The 13,020-nt window shown below is 48.1% G+C and overlaps 1 protein-coding gene across 1 annotated transcript; it reads left to right on the top strand.

Annotated features, from left to right (window-relative positions):
- The first annotated feature begins 4,839 nt into the window (after positions 1 to 4,839).
- On the top strand, positions 4,840 to 12,267 carry LRRC55 (leucine rich repeat containing 55). Its single transcript, XM_053561424.1, has 3 exons — positions 4,840 to 5,058; positions 5,961 to 7,502; positions 11,220 to 12,267. The coding sequence occupies exons 2-3, from the start codon at positions 6,788 to 6,790 to the stop codon at positions 11,453 to 11,455; spliced, it is 951 nt and encodes a 316-aa protein (XP_053417399.1). The 5' UTR covers positions 4,840 to 5,058; positions 5,961 to 6,787; the 3' UTR covers positions 11,456 to 12,267.
- The last annotated feature ends 753 nt before the right edge of the window (positions 12,268 to 13,020 follow it).

Raw genomic sequence — 13,020 nt, 5'->3', positions numbered from 1 at the left:
TTTTTTTTTTTTTAATTGTTTATTTCTTCCTTTGGACCATTTGGGAATTTTTTTTCAATGTAGAAAAATGAAGCATGCAGCTAATATCTCGACAATGTTTCTTATTCTGAGATTACTTTTAATATTTTTTTTTGTTTCCCGTTTTTTCATATTCTATATTCTAGTAGGGAGATTCACTTCCAGAGGGTATAGTCTATCCCTATTCTGTGGACATTTTTCAAAGCACAAATCCTGAATGATGTCATTGAATGATTTTCACTTTGCAATGATGTTTTTTAAATGTTTTAGTTGGGAAAATCCATCACCATTATTTTTAAGCATTTCCAGTCAGCACTAACATCATCTTCACAATTATGAACATGATCTATGCATTCTTACCATTGTTTCCTCCAGACAGCTTTCACTAACCAGTCCATCAGATTTTGCTAACTACTTCATTGAGTTATGATAATAAAGAAAGCAGATTCATCTTCCGTATTTTTAAACTTTTCCACCAACTAGAGTGATTAGCTTTCCATTTCTCCCTCTATCCTCGTTCTACAAAAGTTTCATAATTTTCCTTGAATTAAGTTCTTCTGTGGTAGATTAAATTAATTATTATGTGTTTAAGGATTCTCTGTCACTGGCACAACTAATTTAGCATATGTTCAGGAAATGATAATAATGAAAATAATTGTTCAACTCATTTTACGTTCTACAACGCTTTGATTGATTTCTGTGTATTTTCCCAGTAGAGCAAAACCTTGACATTCATGGATTGAAAACAATCACAGTTTCAATAACTTGCAAGAGACCCCAAAAGATCATGGTACATAATCATTCATCATTTTTCTAGGCCTCAAAATTGAATCCTTCCCACTGCAAGGATGCCAAACAGGAGAAAGTCATTTTGCAAAAGACAATAGCCAACAACCTGGCACAAGTTTCCTTTCTTTGTGTGAAAGAAAGCCAATTGCTAATCCTAGAGTGAAGTCTCTTAAGCAAAAGATAATCTATAATAAATTTTATTATTTTTTTTTTGAATGCAAAGTTGTTGTTTTTTTTTATTGTTGGGGATCCATTGAGGGTACAATAAGCCAGGTTACACTGATTGCAATTGTTAGTCCCTCTTGCAATCATGTCTTGCCCCCAGGAAGTGTGACACACACCAAGGCCCCAGCCCCCTCCCTCCGTCCCTGTTTCTGCTTTCCCCACCCATAATCTTAATTGTCATTAATTGTCCTCATATCAAAATTGAGTACATAGGATCTATAATAAATTTTATTTAGTATTTCCTGGAATGTTCCCAATGTTAATATTTTTGTCAGAACTGAGGAAGAGGAGAAAGAGGATTCATAGAATGATCAAAGGTGAAAAGTCATTTAAAATATTTCTGCCCCATTGAACTTCACTTTTATAGAAGGCGCGTGTGCAATGATACCATGTAATCTCAATTTACAACTTATTTTGCATAAGAATACATTCAAGTTATCTGCAAATATAATATTTTATATTATATTTCTTCACTTTTCCTTTTTTGTACAATTTGTCTTTCTTTCTGCATAACAATTTCAGCAATTTTATATGCTGCTGTTTATTTTGTTTTACTTTATTTACCCATGTAACAAACCCATTTGTTAGTGTATACTGTTCTAAGTGTTTTATAAGAATGATTCATGCACCTAAAAAAGTCCCCTATTTTATAGATCAGAAAACTGATGTTCCAAATAACAATGAGACCTTCTTGCCTAAATCCTACTTTTTAAGGAAACTGCTACTAATATTTGCTTTTAGTCATATTATTGAGTCTAGTTGTAAACATAAACTTCATAAAAGAACGAAATTCTCCATTCTTTTCCATTTTTTAACATACCTTTAATCAACAGTAAATGTTGAATTGTGCTGAATACCTTTCTTAATTTCTAGTAAGATAATTATGTTTTCTACCACTTTTTAGTTCATGTTAATAAAGTGCAATGCTACTCTCCTTTTCTGACACCAATAGTCCTCGGTTATAATGGATTATTTTGTTGTGCTGTTGTGCTTTCTGGGTTAAGATTAATACTTTATTTCTAAACTCACAAATGAGATTGAACAGACACTGTCTTCTGTAACGGGAGTAGTGAAAATTACATTTACCTCAGTCAATTCAATACATAAAAATTGAGGAAGAGGCTACCATGTTACCCTGCACTAGACCTTGTAGAACATAAAAGATTCAAAATGACCACAATACGAGAGAACACAGAAGGAAATCAGGCTTTCTATAAACATAGAAGAAAAAAGAATCACATTAGAGAAGACATGGCCAATGATTCTGAGAACTTTATACATGCCCAGAATCTTGGTAATTTCACACTTGTTTTTGACTACTTTTGGGTTCCTTCCCCTCAAAGACTATTAAATTGCGAATTTACAGTTAAACTTTGTCAAGTGATTCTACTTCCATTGTAATATAAATCTGACACAAGTGTTACAATACCATACTTTAAAATATATCTTCTTCAAAGATAGATAGATAGATAGATAGATAGATAGATAGATAGATAGATAGATAGATAGATAGATAGATAGATAAATGCAAGAGGCACAGATCAACTAAATGAAAGAAGAGCCTATACCAATCTCCAGGAGGCTGTAAGCCTATCGTCTGGCCGGGTACCCAGCATGGGGTGAATGCTCAATAAATATTTATTAAAACAAAGAAATAATCCAGCTCTTTGACCAAACCCTCTGATCGAACTTGTGCCAATTTTTAAAATACAGGACAGCTAAAAAAAGAGGTGTTGCAAAATTTTCACCCTTCCCTAAAGTCATTTTAACAATGTAGAGAAAATAGAAAACTTGGACAATTGAAGACAGGACAACAGACAGAGTCTGTGGATTCTGGAGAAAGAAGAAGGAGCTGCAGGATCCAAGTGTCCACAGAGCCCCAGGCCGTTGGCCCTTTGGATCCCAGTGGCTCCTTAAGCTTCCTAGCCCCAGAGAGCTCATGCAGTCAGGACTTAGGAATAATCGAGGAACAGAAAAAACAGGAGACACCTCCTATGACTGTCTCTAACAAGCCCTGAGTCAGTCACCTGGCAACTGGAGCCCAAAATATATTCAGACCCAGAGAAATGATGTTGTGCTGCAACTGAATGGATATGTCCCATCAAGTGAGCCAACTTAGATAGGCAATCGACCTAAATGCCTGTCAGCTGATGAGTGGGTAAAGAAAATGTGTTTTACATATACACACACACATACATACATCTACATATATACACATACACATATAGAGGGTGTTCAAAAAATGTACTTACATTTTAAGAAAGGAAAAAGCTATATTAAAATTTTAATACTCAAGCCACATTTGACTTATATAATTATAAGAGGTGGCAAAAATATGACTTATATTCATCTTTTGTTATCAGTATATAGAGAGCATTACAATTTTTTTTTTTTTTTTTTTTGTAGAGACAGAGTCTCACTTTATGGCCCTCGGTAGAGTGCGGTGGTGTCACACAGCTCACAGCATCCTCCAGCTCTTGGGCTTACGCGATTCTCTTGCCTCAGCCTCCGGAGCAGCTGGGGCTACAGGCGCCCGCCACAACGCCTGGCCATTTTTTTGTTGCAGTTTGGCCGGGGCTGGGTTTGAACCTGCCACCTTCGGCATATGGGGTCGGCGCTCCACTCACTGAGCCACAGGTGCCGCATTACAATTTTAATACAGTTTTTTTCCTTTCTGAAAATGTGTGTATACATTTTTTGGCACCCTCTTATATAATATGTATATTACATATTATATATATATTGAAGTATTACTCAGCCATGAAAAGGAATGAAACAATGTCATTTGCAGCAACTTGGATGGAACTGGAAACCATTATAGACTACAGCTTTATACAATTTATCCACGTAACAAGAACAAGTGAAGTATCTCAGGAATGGGGAAGCAAACACCACATATTTCTCACTAGTAAGCGGGAGCTAAACGATCAACACACCTGGTCTATAAAGTGGTGTAACTGTAAAGGATGCTGGAAACCAAGAAGGGGAGGGCGAGGAAGGGGAGGGATTAAAAACTTATCTATGGGGTATAATATACACTATTCCTGTGACCGGCATGCTAAAAGCCATGCCCGCAGCATCGTACAGTTCATCCACGTAACAACAATTGTACCCCCTGATATTTTGAAACAAAAATTATTTTTAAAATAATCAAAAAGTGTCTCTAATTTTTAAAAAGTGAGCGAACTTGTCACGTGCACTTCTTTTTTTCTTTCCATCCTTATTCATGTTTTCAGTATCCCCATCCTCCCCCCCCCCCAACTAAGTCCCTTTCTCATTCCAAGATCTCTCATTTTCCCCTTCTAGGTCTGATACCCTTCAGTCTCCCTCCCAGCCTGGTCCCTACCCTACAACTTCCCTGCTGGACCCTTTTGCCCTCTCTGCCTGACGGCTCCTCTGCCCCTGGCCCTGTCCAGCCCAGCCCACCCTACTCTCCGCTCCACTTTGTCCCCCTGCCATTTCCCTGGGAGCCTGTGAGTGGACATGAATTCTGCCAAGGGCATCCTTCCTTCCACTCCTGTAGTGGTGGGGTCGATAGCCAGTTCTCCTGTTGCTCAGAGATGTGGAGGCAGTTGCTAAGAGACAGTGAAACGTCAGTACCTGGCCCTCGAGGAAAAAAAAGGGGAGTGAAAAAGGGAGAGAGGAGGGAGAGGGATGAAGGGAGGGAAAGAGAGGGAGGGAGGGGGAGGGAGGGGAAGACCTGGCTCTGGCGGAAGCCACATACCCCTGCAGTCTCAGCACCGGCTGAGTTTCAGAAAGGAGCATTCTGATTCTGTGAACTTTCTTCAAGCATCCTCTCTCTCTGATTCCCCTTTTGGGTAAAAGAAAGAGCGCAGGGATCACAGGACGGGAAGCCACGGAAGATGCTGGCCTGGGATGCAGGAGACATGGAGGAGGAGAGGCCGGGGGAGGGGAAGAACCGGGGAGGCAATCTGCTCTGAAGCAAGCACGGATGGAGCGGGATTCCAGGATGAGGGAGGGAGACCCGTGTCTGCCGCAGATTGATGGCTGTGTCCTTGGAACCGAGTGAGTAGGCTCATGAAGACCTGTGGGGGCGTAGAGGGTACCTGGGGGCTCAGGAAAATGAGTCTGAATGAAGGGGAGCTGGGGTAATTTCCCAGTAGGCGGGATTGAGGCTGAAGCAGTGGGGAGAGAGGCAGTGGCAGACCAAGGGGTGAGGGGAGGACAAGTGAAGACAGCAGGTGGGCAGGAGACAGGAGAGGGGCCACAGAGTGTGCGAGTGCACGGTGAGCTGAGGCTCCGGGCGTGGCACTGCTCCTCCTGTCCCTCTGCCTGGCCAAGTCTGGGCGTGGGCTCGAGCTGGGGGCAGGAGAGAGCAGCTGTTTGCAGAAAAGGATGATGGGATCAGGGAGTGTGTGTGGGGGGGTGACAGAGGGTGGGGCAAGCTGGGGAGGGGGCTCTGCAGGAGTGCTAGTGCAGAAGGCAGCTGGAGAGAGAACTGGGGAGGCCTGCATCCAGGGCAGGGCAAAATATGGGGGAGTTACAGAAAAATGGGGTATATATGTGTGGGGGGGGTGAGAGAGACAGGAGCACTCAGAGTCTTTGAAAGAGAGGTGTGCCAAGGGCTTGAGTGTATATGAAGATTTTTCTTGGGGAGATGTTCAAGAGTGGGGTGTTTGGTGCTGATGGGGGTGAGGCTTTGAGGAGAAGGAGAAAATGCCATCTAGCCCAGGACAGAAACCCACAAGGATGGCACAGGCCGGGCTGGGGAGGATTCGTGGGTGACAATAGTGTGAGGCCGGGGTCTGAGCCCACTGTGGCCCACACCTGAGAGACAGCAAGCAGAGAGCTTTGTGGTTGAGGGCAAAGAAGGAAGGAGGAGGAGAGAGAGAGATGGAACCGGGACGTGGGTGAGGGGCCCAAGTGGTGGAGCAGCCACTTTCTGTGAGTGCTTTGTTTATTAACAGGGCAAGTTCGGCCCCGACCTGCTGAATGAATGCAGAGCTGTGCTGAAGGAGATGCTGGCTTGGGAAGTAGCCAAAGCTCTTCCAGCTGACCCCCAGCCTGTACCTCAGGACCCAGACTGTTTTCATCCTTGGAGGCCTAGACAGCAGGTGCCACTTGGGATCCTCCCCTCCCTGGAGAACAAAGACCCCCACTGGGGATTCTAGCAGCCACTGAGGCTAAGGACTCCTGAGATTCTGGGAGCCCCATGGAGGAGACTCAGTTCCTTTCAGGCTGCCTTCCCAAAACACCTTTCATGGGCCCCTTTGGACTCAAGCCCACTGGGCCACCAGGAGAAATGGCCTCTGAGACCTTGAACGCTGGAGACCCAGGTGCAACCCTGGCTTCCTAATCAGTCCCAGACTTGAGGCAAGGCTTAAGTTTTCTCAGAAGAAGTGCCAGGACCTTTAAAGGGCACCTTTCATCTCCCTCAGCGCCTCCCTCCTGTCTCTCAGACATAGCAGGGAGAGGAAGCGCCCAGCAGGCATGACTGGGAGGGACACAACGGATCTGCAGGAAGCCTTCCAGGGCCTGCTGGCAGCCAGTCCAGCCCCATCCTTGTCCCCTCCCTTTCTCAAGTTTTGATCATCATTTTAAACCCTGGGGGACTTCGCCTGGGTTCCTAGCCCCCTGGGCTCCAGAGGGGGACTTCTCGGGGAGCTCAGGAAGCCCTTTGGTGCACAGAGGCTCCAGGAAGGGCTTGAGCCATGACGCCAGGCGCTCAGAAGCCCCACCTTCAAGGGCTCAGGCCCCTGATGTAGCTGCCTTCCCATGTCACTGACTGCATTCCATGGACACAGTCCCCATGGGCTCCCTTCAGCGCGGCTGCCGCCAGCTGCCTAAAATGGGTGACACCTGGGCACAGCTTCCCTGGCCTGGGCCCCCCCACCTAGCCATGCTGCTGATCTCCCTTCTCTTGGTGTCTGGGGTGATGCCCTCGGAAGGCAGCAGCAGCTGCCCGGTCCTCTGCACGTGCCGTAACCAGGTGGTGGACTGCAGCAGCCAGCGCCTATTCTCCGTCCCCCCGGACCTGCCCATGGACACCCGTAACCTCAGCCTGGCGCACAACCGCATCGCAGCGGTGCCGCCCGGCTACCTCACGTGCTACATGGAGCTCCGGGTGCTGGATTTGCGTAACAACTCCTTGATAGAGCTGCCCCGGGGCCTCTTCCTCCACGCCAAGCGCTTGGCACACCTGGATCTGAGCTACAACAACCTCAGCCACGTGCCGGCCGACATGTTCCAGGAGGCCCACGGGCTGGTGCGCATCGACCTGAGCCACAACCCGTGGCTGCGGAGGGTGCACCCCCAGGCCTTCCAGGGCCTCGTGCAGCTCCGAGACCTGGACTTGAGCTTCGGGGGCCTGGCCTTCCTCAGCCTCGAGGCCCTCGAGGGCCTGCCCGGGTTGGTGACCCTGCAGATCGGCGGCAACCCCTGGGTGTGTGGCTGCACCATGGAGCCCCTGCTGAAATGGCTTCGGAACCGGATCCAGCGCTGCACCGCAGGTAAGGGAGGGCTCCGAGCGTTCAAAGCAAAGTCTCCAAAGAAGAGGGATAGAGAAGGGCTCTGGAGTGCCTGCTTCATGCCCTGATCTGGGCTGGCCTTATTGTACACCAGCTTTTTTAGTCAAAAAAGTATTTGTCAGATCCTTGCAATGCATTCTAGGCCCTGGGGACCCATTTATTTCTGAAAGGTAAGTTCCTTGCCACTGTGGTGCTTATAAATGAATGAGGCAGACAGATAGTTAACAGGAGAGAACAGCCAATTGTATGTTGAGTAGATTGCACTTTCACCAGGACCTAAGAACTCAGCATACTTACTTTTTATCTCCCATTTTTATCATCCCCATTTTACAGGTGAAGAAAGTAAGATTTAGAGCAATGCAAGGACTTGCCCAGAGTGACTCCCTTAGACTGTAGCAGAGTCATGGATAAAACGCAGATTTATTTGACTTTCAAGCCCTGTTCTACTCGACCAGGCTGCTTTTTAAGGGTTCTACGTGTTGGAAAACTCCCATTTACACAGTAATAGCTAACACCATGTTAGTACTTACTCTATGCCAGGCACTATTCCACATTCCATATTTTATCTTATCCTCAGAAGAACCCTAATGAGATTGCCACTCTACAGAAGAGGAAACTGAGGTGCAGAGAGGTTCAGTAGCTTGCCCAAAGTCACCTGCTGCTGAGTGATGAAATCGGGATTCAAGCCCTGGCAGTCTGCCTGTCCTTGGCTGTCTCCTGGACAAACAAATACTTCTGGAGTTCTGGGCTGGCCACAAGGACTCAGCAGAGTAGTGCCAAGTTTGGGCCCACAGTGAGGAGCTGGGAGGACTAAGATATGGCAACTCAACCAGCCAATCCCAACTGGAGGGTGGGCCAGGGCCTGAGGGAGCCCAAATCACACAGGTCTGATGGGCCCTGTCCCCACCCAGTGTTGTCCGAGCCTGACTCAGAGGCAGGCAATGCTCAGATGTGTGGCCCCAGTTGCTAGGTCTCCTGTGTTAGGGCTCCGGTCCAGGGCACTAGGGCCTAGCAGTGGCACCGCTGGGAGGACCACCCAAGGGCTTCCCCAGAACCCAGACTCAGTACACGCTGAGTGAGGCAGGAGGGAGCAGAGAGATGAGTGGGGAGCCCAAGACCAAAATAGTTTGGGGGGGCTGTGGGTCACGATTCTAGTGTTTCCACAGAGCTGTGGGAGGAGGTTTTCTGGGACCAAAATAACTAGGGACTGATATGGGGCGATGGTGGAGGCAGGAGGAGAGGCTGCCTGGAACAATCTCCCCACCTGCCCAACCCCTGCTGGCCTCCTGCCCTCCTTCTCCTATGCGTTTGCGACAGAAAGGAAACTCCGGGAACTGAGGTGCCATAGCACCCAGTGACTTCTGAGGTCCCTGCTGACCTGCAGAAGAAGCCTGGACTCCCAGAGAGCAGAATATGGGTTCAAGATCCCGTTAGAGCAGCCTCACACATCAGTATGGGCGAGACACTTGTCCGAAAAGGAACAGTGGCTGTCCACAGGCCCACAGTGAGAGAGCAAGCAGGCCACAGGCAGAGCCCAAAGGCACATTTGACACCAGGCCATGCTCACCAGAGTGCATCCTGCTGCAGAAAAACCCTGCTAGTGTAGGCAGATGAGGCTATGCTCCTCCCTCTAGGCCTTTCTCTGCTGCTTCCCCCTTTTTTTAATGAGATTCTCACCATTATCCTTGCTTTGGAAAAATTCACACAAAAAGAGACTGAAGCCAGCCCTTGGGATACAACATGGCTATAAGACTGGTGCTCAGACTTACCAGAGAGTGTTGTCAGCCCCCCACCTTCCATCCTGGATCCTGCGCAGTCCCAGCCAATTGCCCTCGGGGGCTCCTCTGATGGGTCCCCACATCCCCAGTTCCCCATTTCCCACACCACTACCCCCTTCACATACACCATAGACATCAGAGTTCAGCAGCACATGGGGAGCCCTGGACCTGGTCCCAGCTTGGGAAGGGTCTCGATTCCTAGGCTCACAGCCTGCAGAGACCTCCCAGCCTGTGACTGGGGCAAGGTTGTACACTCCTTCTGGCCCCTCACTTCTAAGGATAATGATGCTCAGCCATTTCTCAGAAAGGTCCATCCAAACCCATCATTTGATTCTTTGCCCCTCTTTGCAGAATGAATACCTGGCATTTAAACACCAGGTATTCATTCACCAGAAAACTTCTTGACATTGACCTCTTAGACAATTTAGTTGGATTATTTCCTTCCTATAGAGGCAGAACATGAGAGCCAGAAAGGCAAAAAAAAAAAGACTTATCTAACAAAAAGCTTGATTAATATTTATCAACTAAACTGAGGAAGGAACCACTGGTAGCTCTAAAGCTAGTGCCTGGCACTGAGTGGCAGAACTGTCACCTGCTGCCACTTACTTCCAAGGCAGAGTGAGATGAGAACATTGACAACACCATGCATTTATAAAAGGGACCCTGGAAAGATGCTGGAGAGAACAGTAACCAACCGGGGGACAGCCCCAACCTACAGAAGCCTGAGTGCAGAGCTGACCCCCCCCCCACCAATGACCTGTCCAGAGAAGCCAACCAACAATAATAAAAACAGCTCCCAGAGTGCTTAGCATGGACCAGGAACATATAATTTACATGTGTTAACTCACTGAATCCTCACTACAACCCCATGAGGTCATGTTACAATTATCCTCATTTGACAGATGAAGACGCCTATATGCAGGGGGGTTAAATAGCATATCTGTAGTCACACAACTAGTGACAAGTGAAGGTGGGGATTTGAGCACAGACCGGTAGCTCCAGAATCCATACCCTTAACTCTGTGTTCTGTGTCTCTAGAAAAGCCACACAGGTCGTAGAAAGACCCAACACTTTGGAGCTGGACGATGTCCAGTACTCATTTAACAAAGATTCATTGAGGGTTTACTATGGACAAGATGCTGTTCTCTTGCTAAGGATACTGCAGGAGAAGCTTATATTCCAGGAGAGAAGACAGACAATAAAAAATACTACAGAGAAAAGTAAAGCAGAGTAGGTAAGATGGGGATCCTGGAAGGAGGTGTGCTATTTATAGAGTCACAGGGAAGGCTGTGACCACTAAGGTGGTATTGAGCAAAGTCCCACAGGAAGCGGGGGTCTGAGCTGTGCAGAGATTTAGGGGAGATGCTGCCTCACATGGGATCAAGTACGGAAGCACCCCCTGCCCACCTCCAAAGGGGGCTTGCCTGGGGTCATGGAAGAATGACCAGGAGGCAGCATGGCTGGAGCAAAGTGGAAGAGGTGGGAAAGAGTCTCCCATCTCCAGGCAAGGCCCTTGGCTTTTGCTCTGTGCAAAGGCAGGAAGAAGCCACAGCAGGGTGTCAGGCACAGTGATGTGACAGCGCTTGAGGTTTGAAAGGATCAGCAGGTTGAATGGTTTAAGGCAGAAGCCAGAGACCAGTGGGGAGACCATTGTAAGGACTTCAGTGTCGGCCCACGAAAGCCCTAGATCTACCACGGCTAGTGGCTGTAGGACATTTGGCAAATTGCTAAACTCTTTATGCAGTGATTTTCACATTTGTAAAAATAAACATAAAGATGCTTGCCTTAGGTCTATTGAGAAAACTAAAGAACAGTAAAATTTTTGGCACATGAAAAAACTCCTTTCTTCCTTTCTCTCGGGAGGGGTGGGGAGCTCCTCCCCCAGCCCCGGAGCCTCACCCTCCCTGGTTCTGTGTTGCAGACTCTCAGCTGGCTGAGTGCCGGGGCCCCCCTGAAGTCGAGGGTGCCCCGCTCTTCTCACTCACCGAGGAGAGCTTCAAGGCCTGCCACCTGACCCTGAGCTTGGACGATTACCTATTCATCGCATTTGTGGGATTCGTGGTCTCCATCGCCTCCGTGGCCACCAACTTCCTCCTGGGCATCACAGCCAACTGCTGCCACCGTTGGAGCAAGGCCAGTGAAGAGGAAGAGATCTGACAGGGGTGGGGGCCTCCCGTTCCCCCACCCCCGTGCTGCCCATAGCTGCTGCCACTAACCACTGGATCCCTCCCTGACTGCCCGCTCTGGTTCCACGGTGCCCTGGCTGTCTCACTTGTGGCCCAAGCAAAGTCTAGAAACTAACTTAGTGTGAACTAAGTTGTGTGAACAACTGCTTTGAGCCAGGCACCACGCATGTCAGACAGAACTGGGAGTGTCAGAGGAATTGACCCAGACCCAGCCCTCGAGACGTGCACCTCTGGTAGAGGAGAAAGATCTACTAAAATCTGTTCACAGTAAGACGGTAGGTATATGGGCACTCTGAGCACATCGCTATGGAAGCCCAGAGAGGCGACCATCAGCTGTGTCCAGCAAAGTCCAAGAGCATTACAGGAATGGAGTGATGTGTGAGCTGGGTCATCAAAAAATGTCTACTTTACCCTGTAGACAAAGAAGGGCATCCAAAAATGACAGAGGGAGGCCAGATTGTGCACGGTGTGTGAAAAATAGTGAACATTTCCTCGTCTCTTAAGTGCATAGAAGGCGTGTGGTTGTCCTCAGCAAGTTAACCCAAACTGTCAATAGCCCAAACTGTCAACCCTCAGCACTGCCAACCACTGCCTCCAGGGACTGAGGGCACCTTCATGCCATCCCCCTGGCCTCTTTCCACCAGCAGCTGCTTGGCGAGACCACCTCCCAGGAGCTGCCCACCAGCCATAGCCTGCTGGTGAGGCCCCTGGCAGCAGGCTGAGGATGGACACCTCCATGGCTTTGGCAGAGAGAGGCAGGAAGTCCAGCAAACTGGCACAAGAGCCCTGCCACCCTGGGAACCCAGTCATGTGACTGTTCTTGCATGGTGCTCTCCCCAGGAAAGTGCACTGTGAGCACAAACCCATAGCCTGGCAGTACCCAGGGCTGAAGGAGGACAAAGCCGCCACAGTCAGGACTGTAGGAGGGTTTGTGTTTTCTTCTAAGCAACTCATCTGTGTAAGCCGAAGGGTGAGGGAGCCATTAATTACCGAGCACTCACCAGTGCCGGGCACTGTGAGCAGCTCTCTCCACCGACAGTTCCCTTTGACACACTCCACAGTCTCCAGAGGTGAACATGGCCTCTCCCTTTTCACAGACAAGGCAATTAAGAGAAATTGAAATCACGTGTCACTCACCGAACAAGATAAAGTCTGCGCGTGCAAGTTGGGGAACATCACGATTCCCTCTAAGTTACAAATTCAAATTTAGGTAGTGCTGTAGAAGTGCCATACGCTCGTCTGGGGCACTGCTGACTCACCTGTTTCAGTCCTCATAGCAACACTGCCTGGTGGTTTTTAATTGCGCCCACTTTACAGATGAATTAATCATGGAGAGCTGAGCAACTTAGCCAAGGTTGTCTGGGTAAACCCTAGAAGGAAGGGGATAGGCGTCTGCATTCAGGGAAACTGCGTCTAATCAGTCAGTCAAAACTCAAGGAACTTTATGTGCAAAGCACAATCACCACTGTCGTCATCTTCATCTTCATCGTCAGTGTCATCGGCGTTGTGGTCACCTTCCCTGCATCTGTTGAGCAT

The sequence above is a fragment of the Nycticebus coucang genome, chromosome 14, assembly GCF_027406575.1.
Source record: "Nycticebus coucang isolate mNycCou1 chromosome 14, mNycCou1.pri, whole genome shotgun sequence".
Classification (NCBI taxonomy): Eukaryota; Metazoa; Chordata; class Mammalia; order Primates; family Lorisidae; genus Nycticebus; species Nycticebus coucang.
This window is presented reverse-complemented; position numbering and strand designations above follow the sequence as displayed.

What these genes read in the sequence shown, in the direction of transcription:
- LRRC55 (XM_053561424.1), top strand. Translation starts at nt 6,788, where the DNA reads ATGGACACAGTCCCCATGGGCTCCCTTCAGCGCGGCTGCCGCCAGCTG. An exon ending in GATCCAGCGCTGCACCGCAG is followed by an intron (nt 7,503 to 11,219) that starts GTAAGGGAGGGC and finishes TCTGTGTTGCAG; the next exon opens with ACTCTCAGCTGGCTGAGTGC.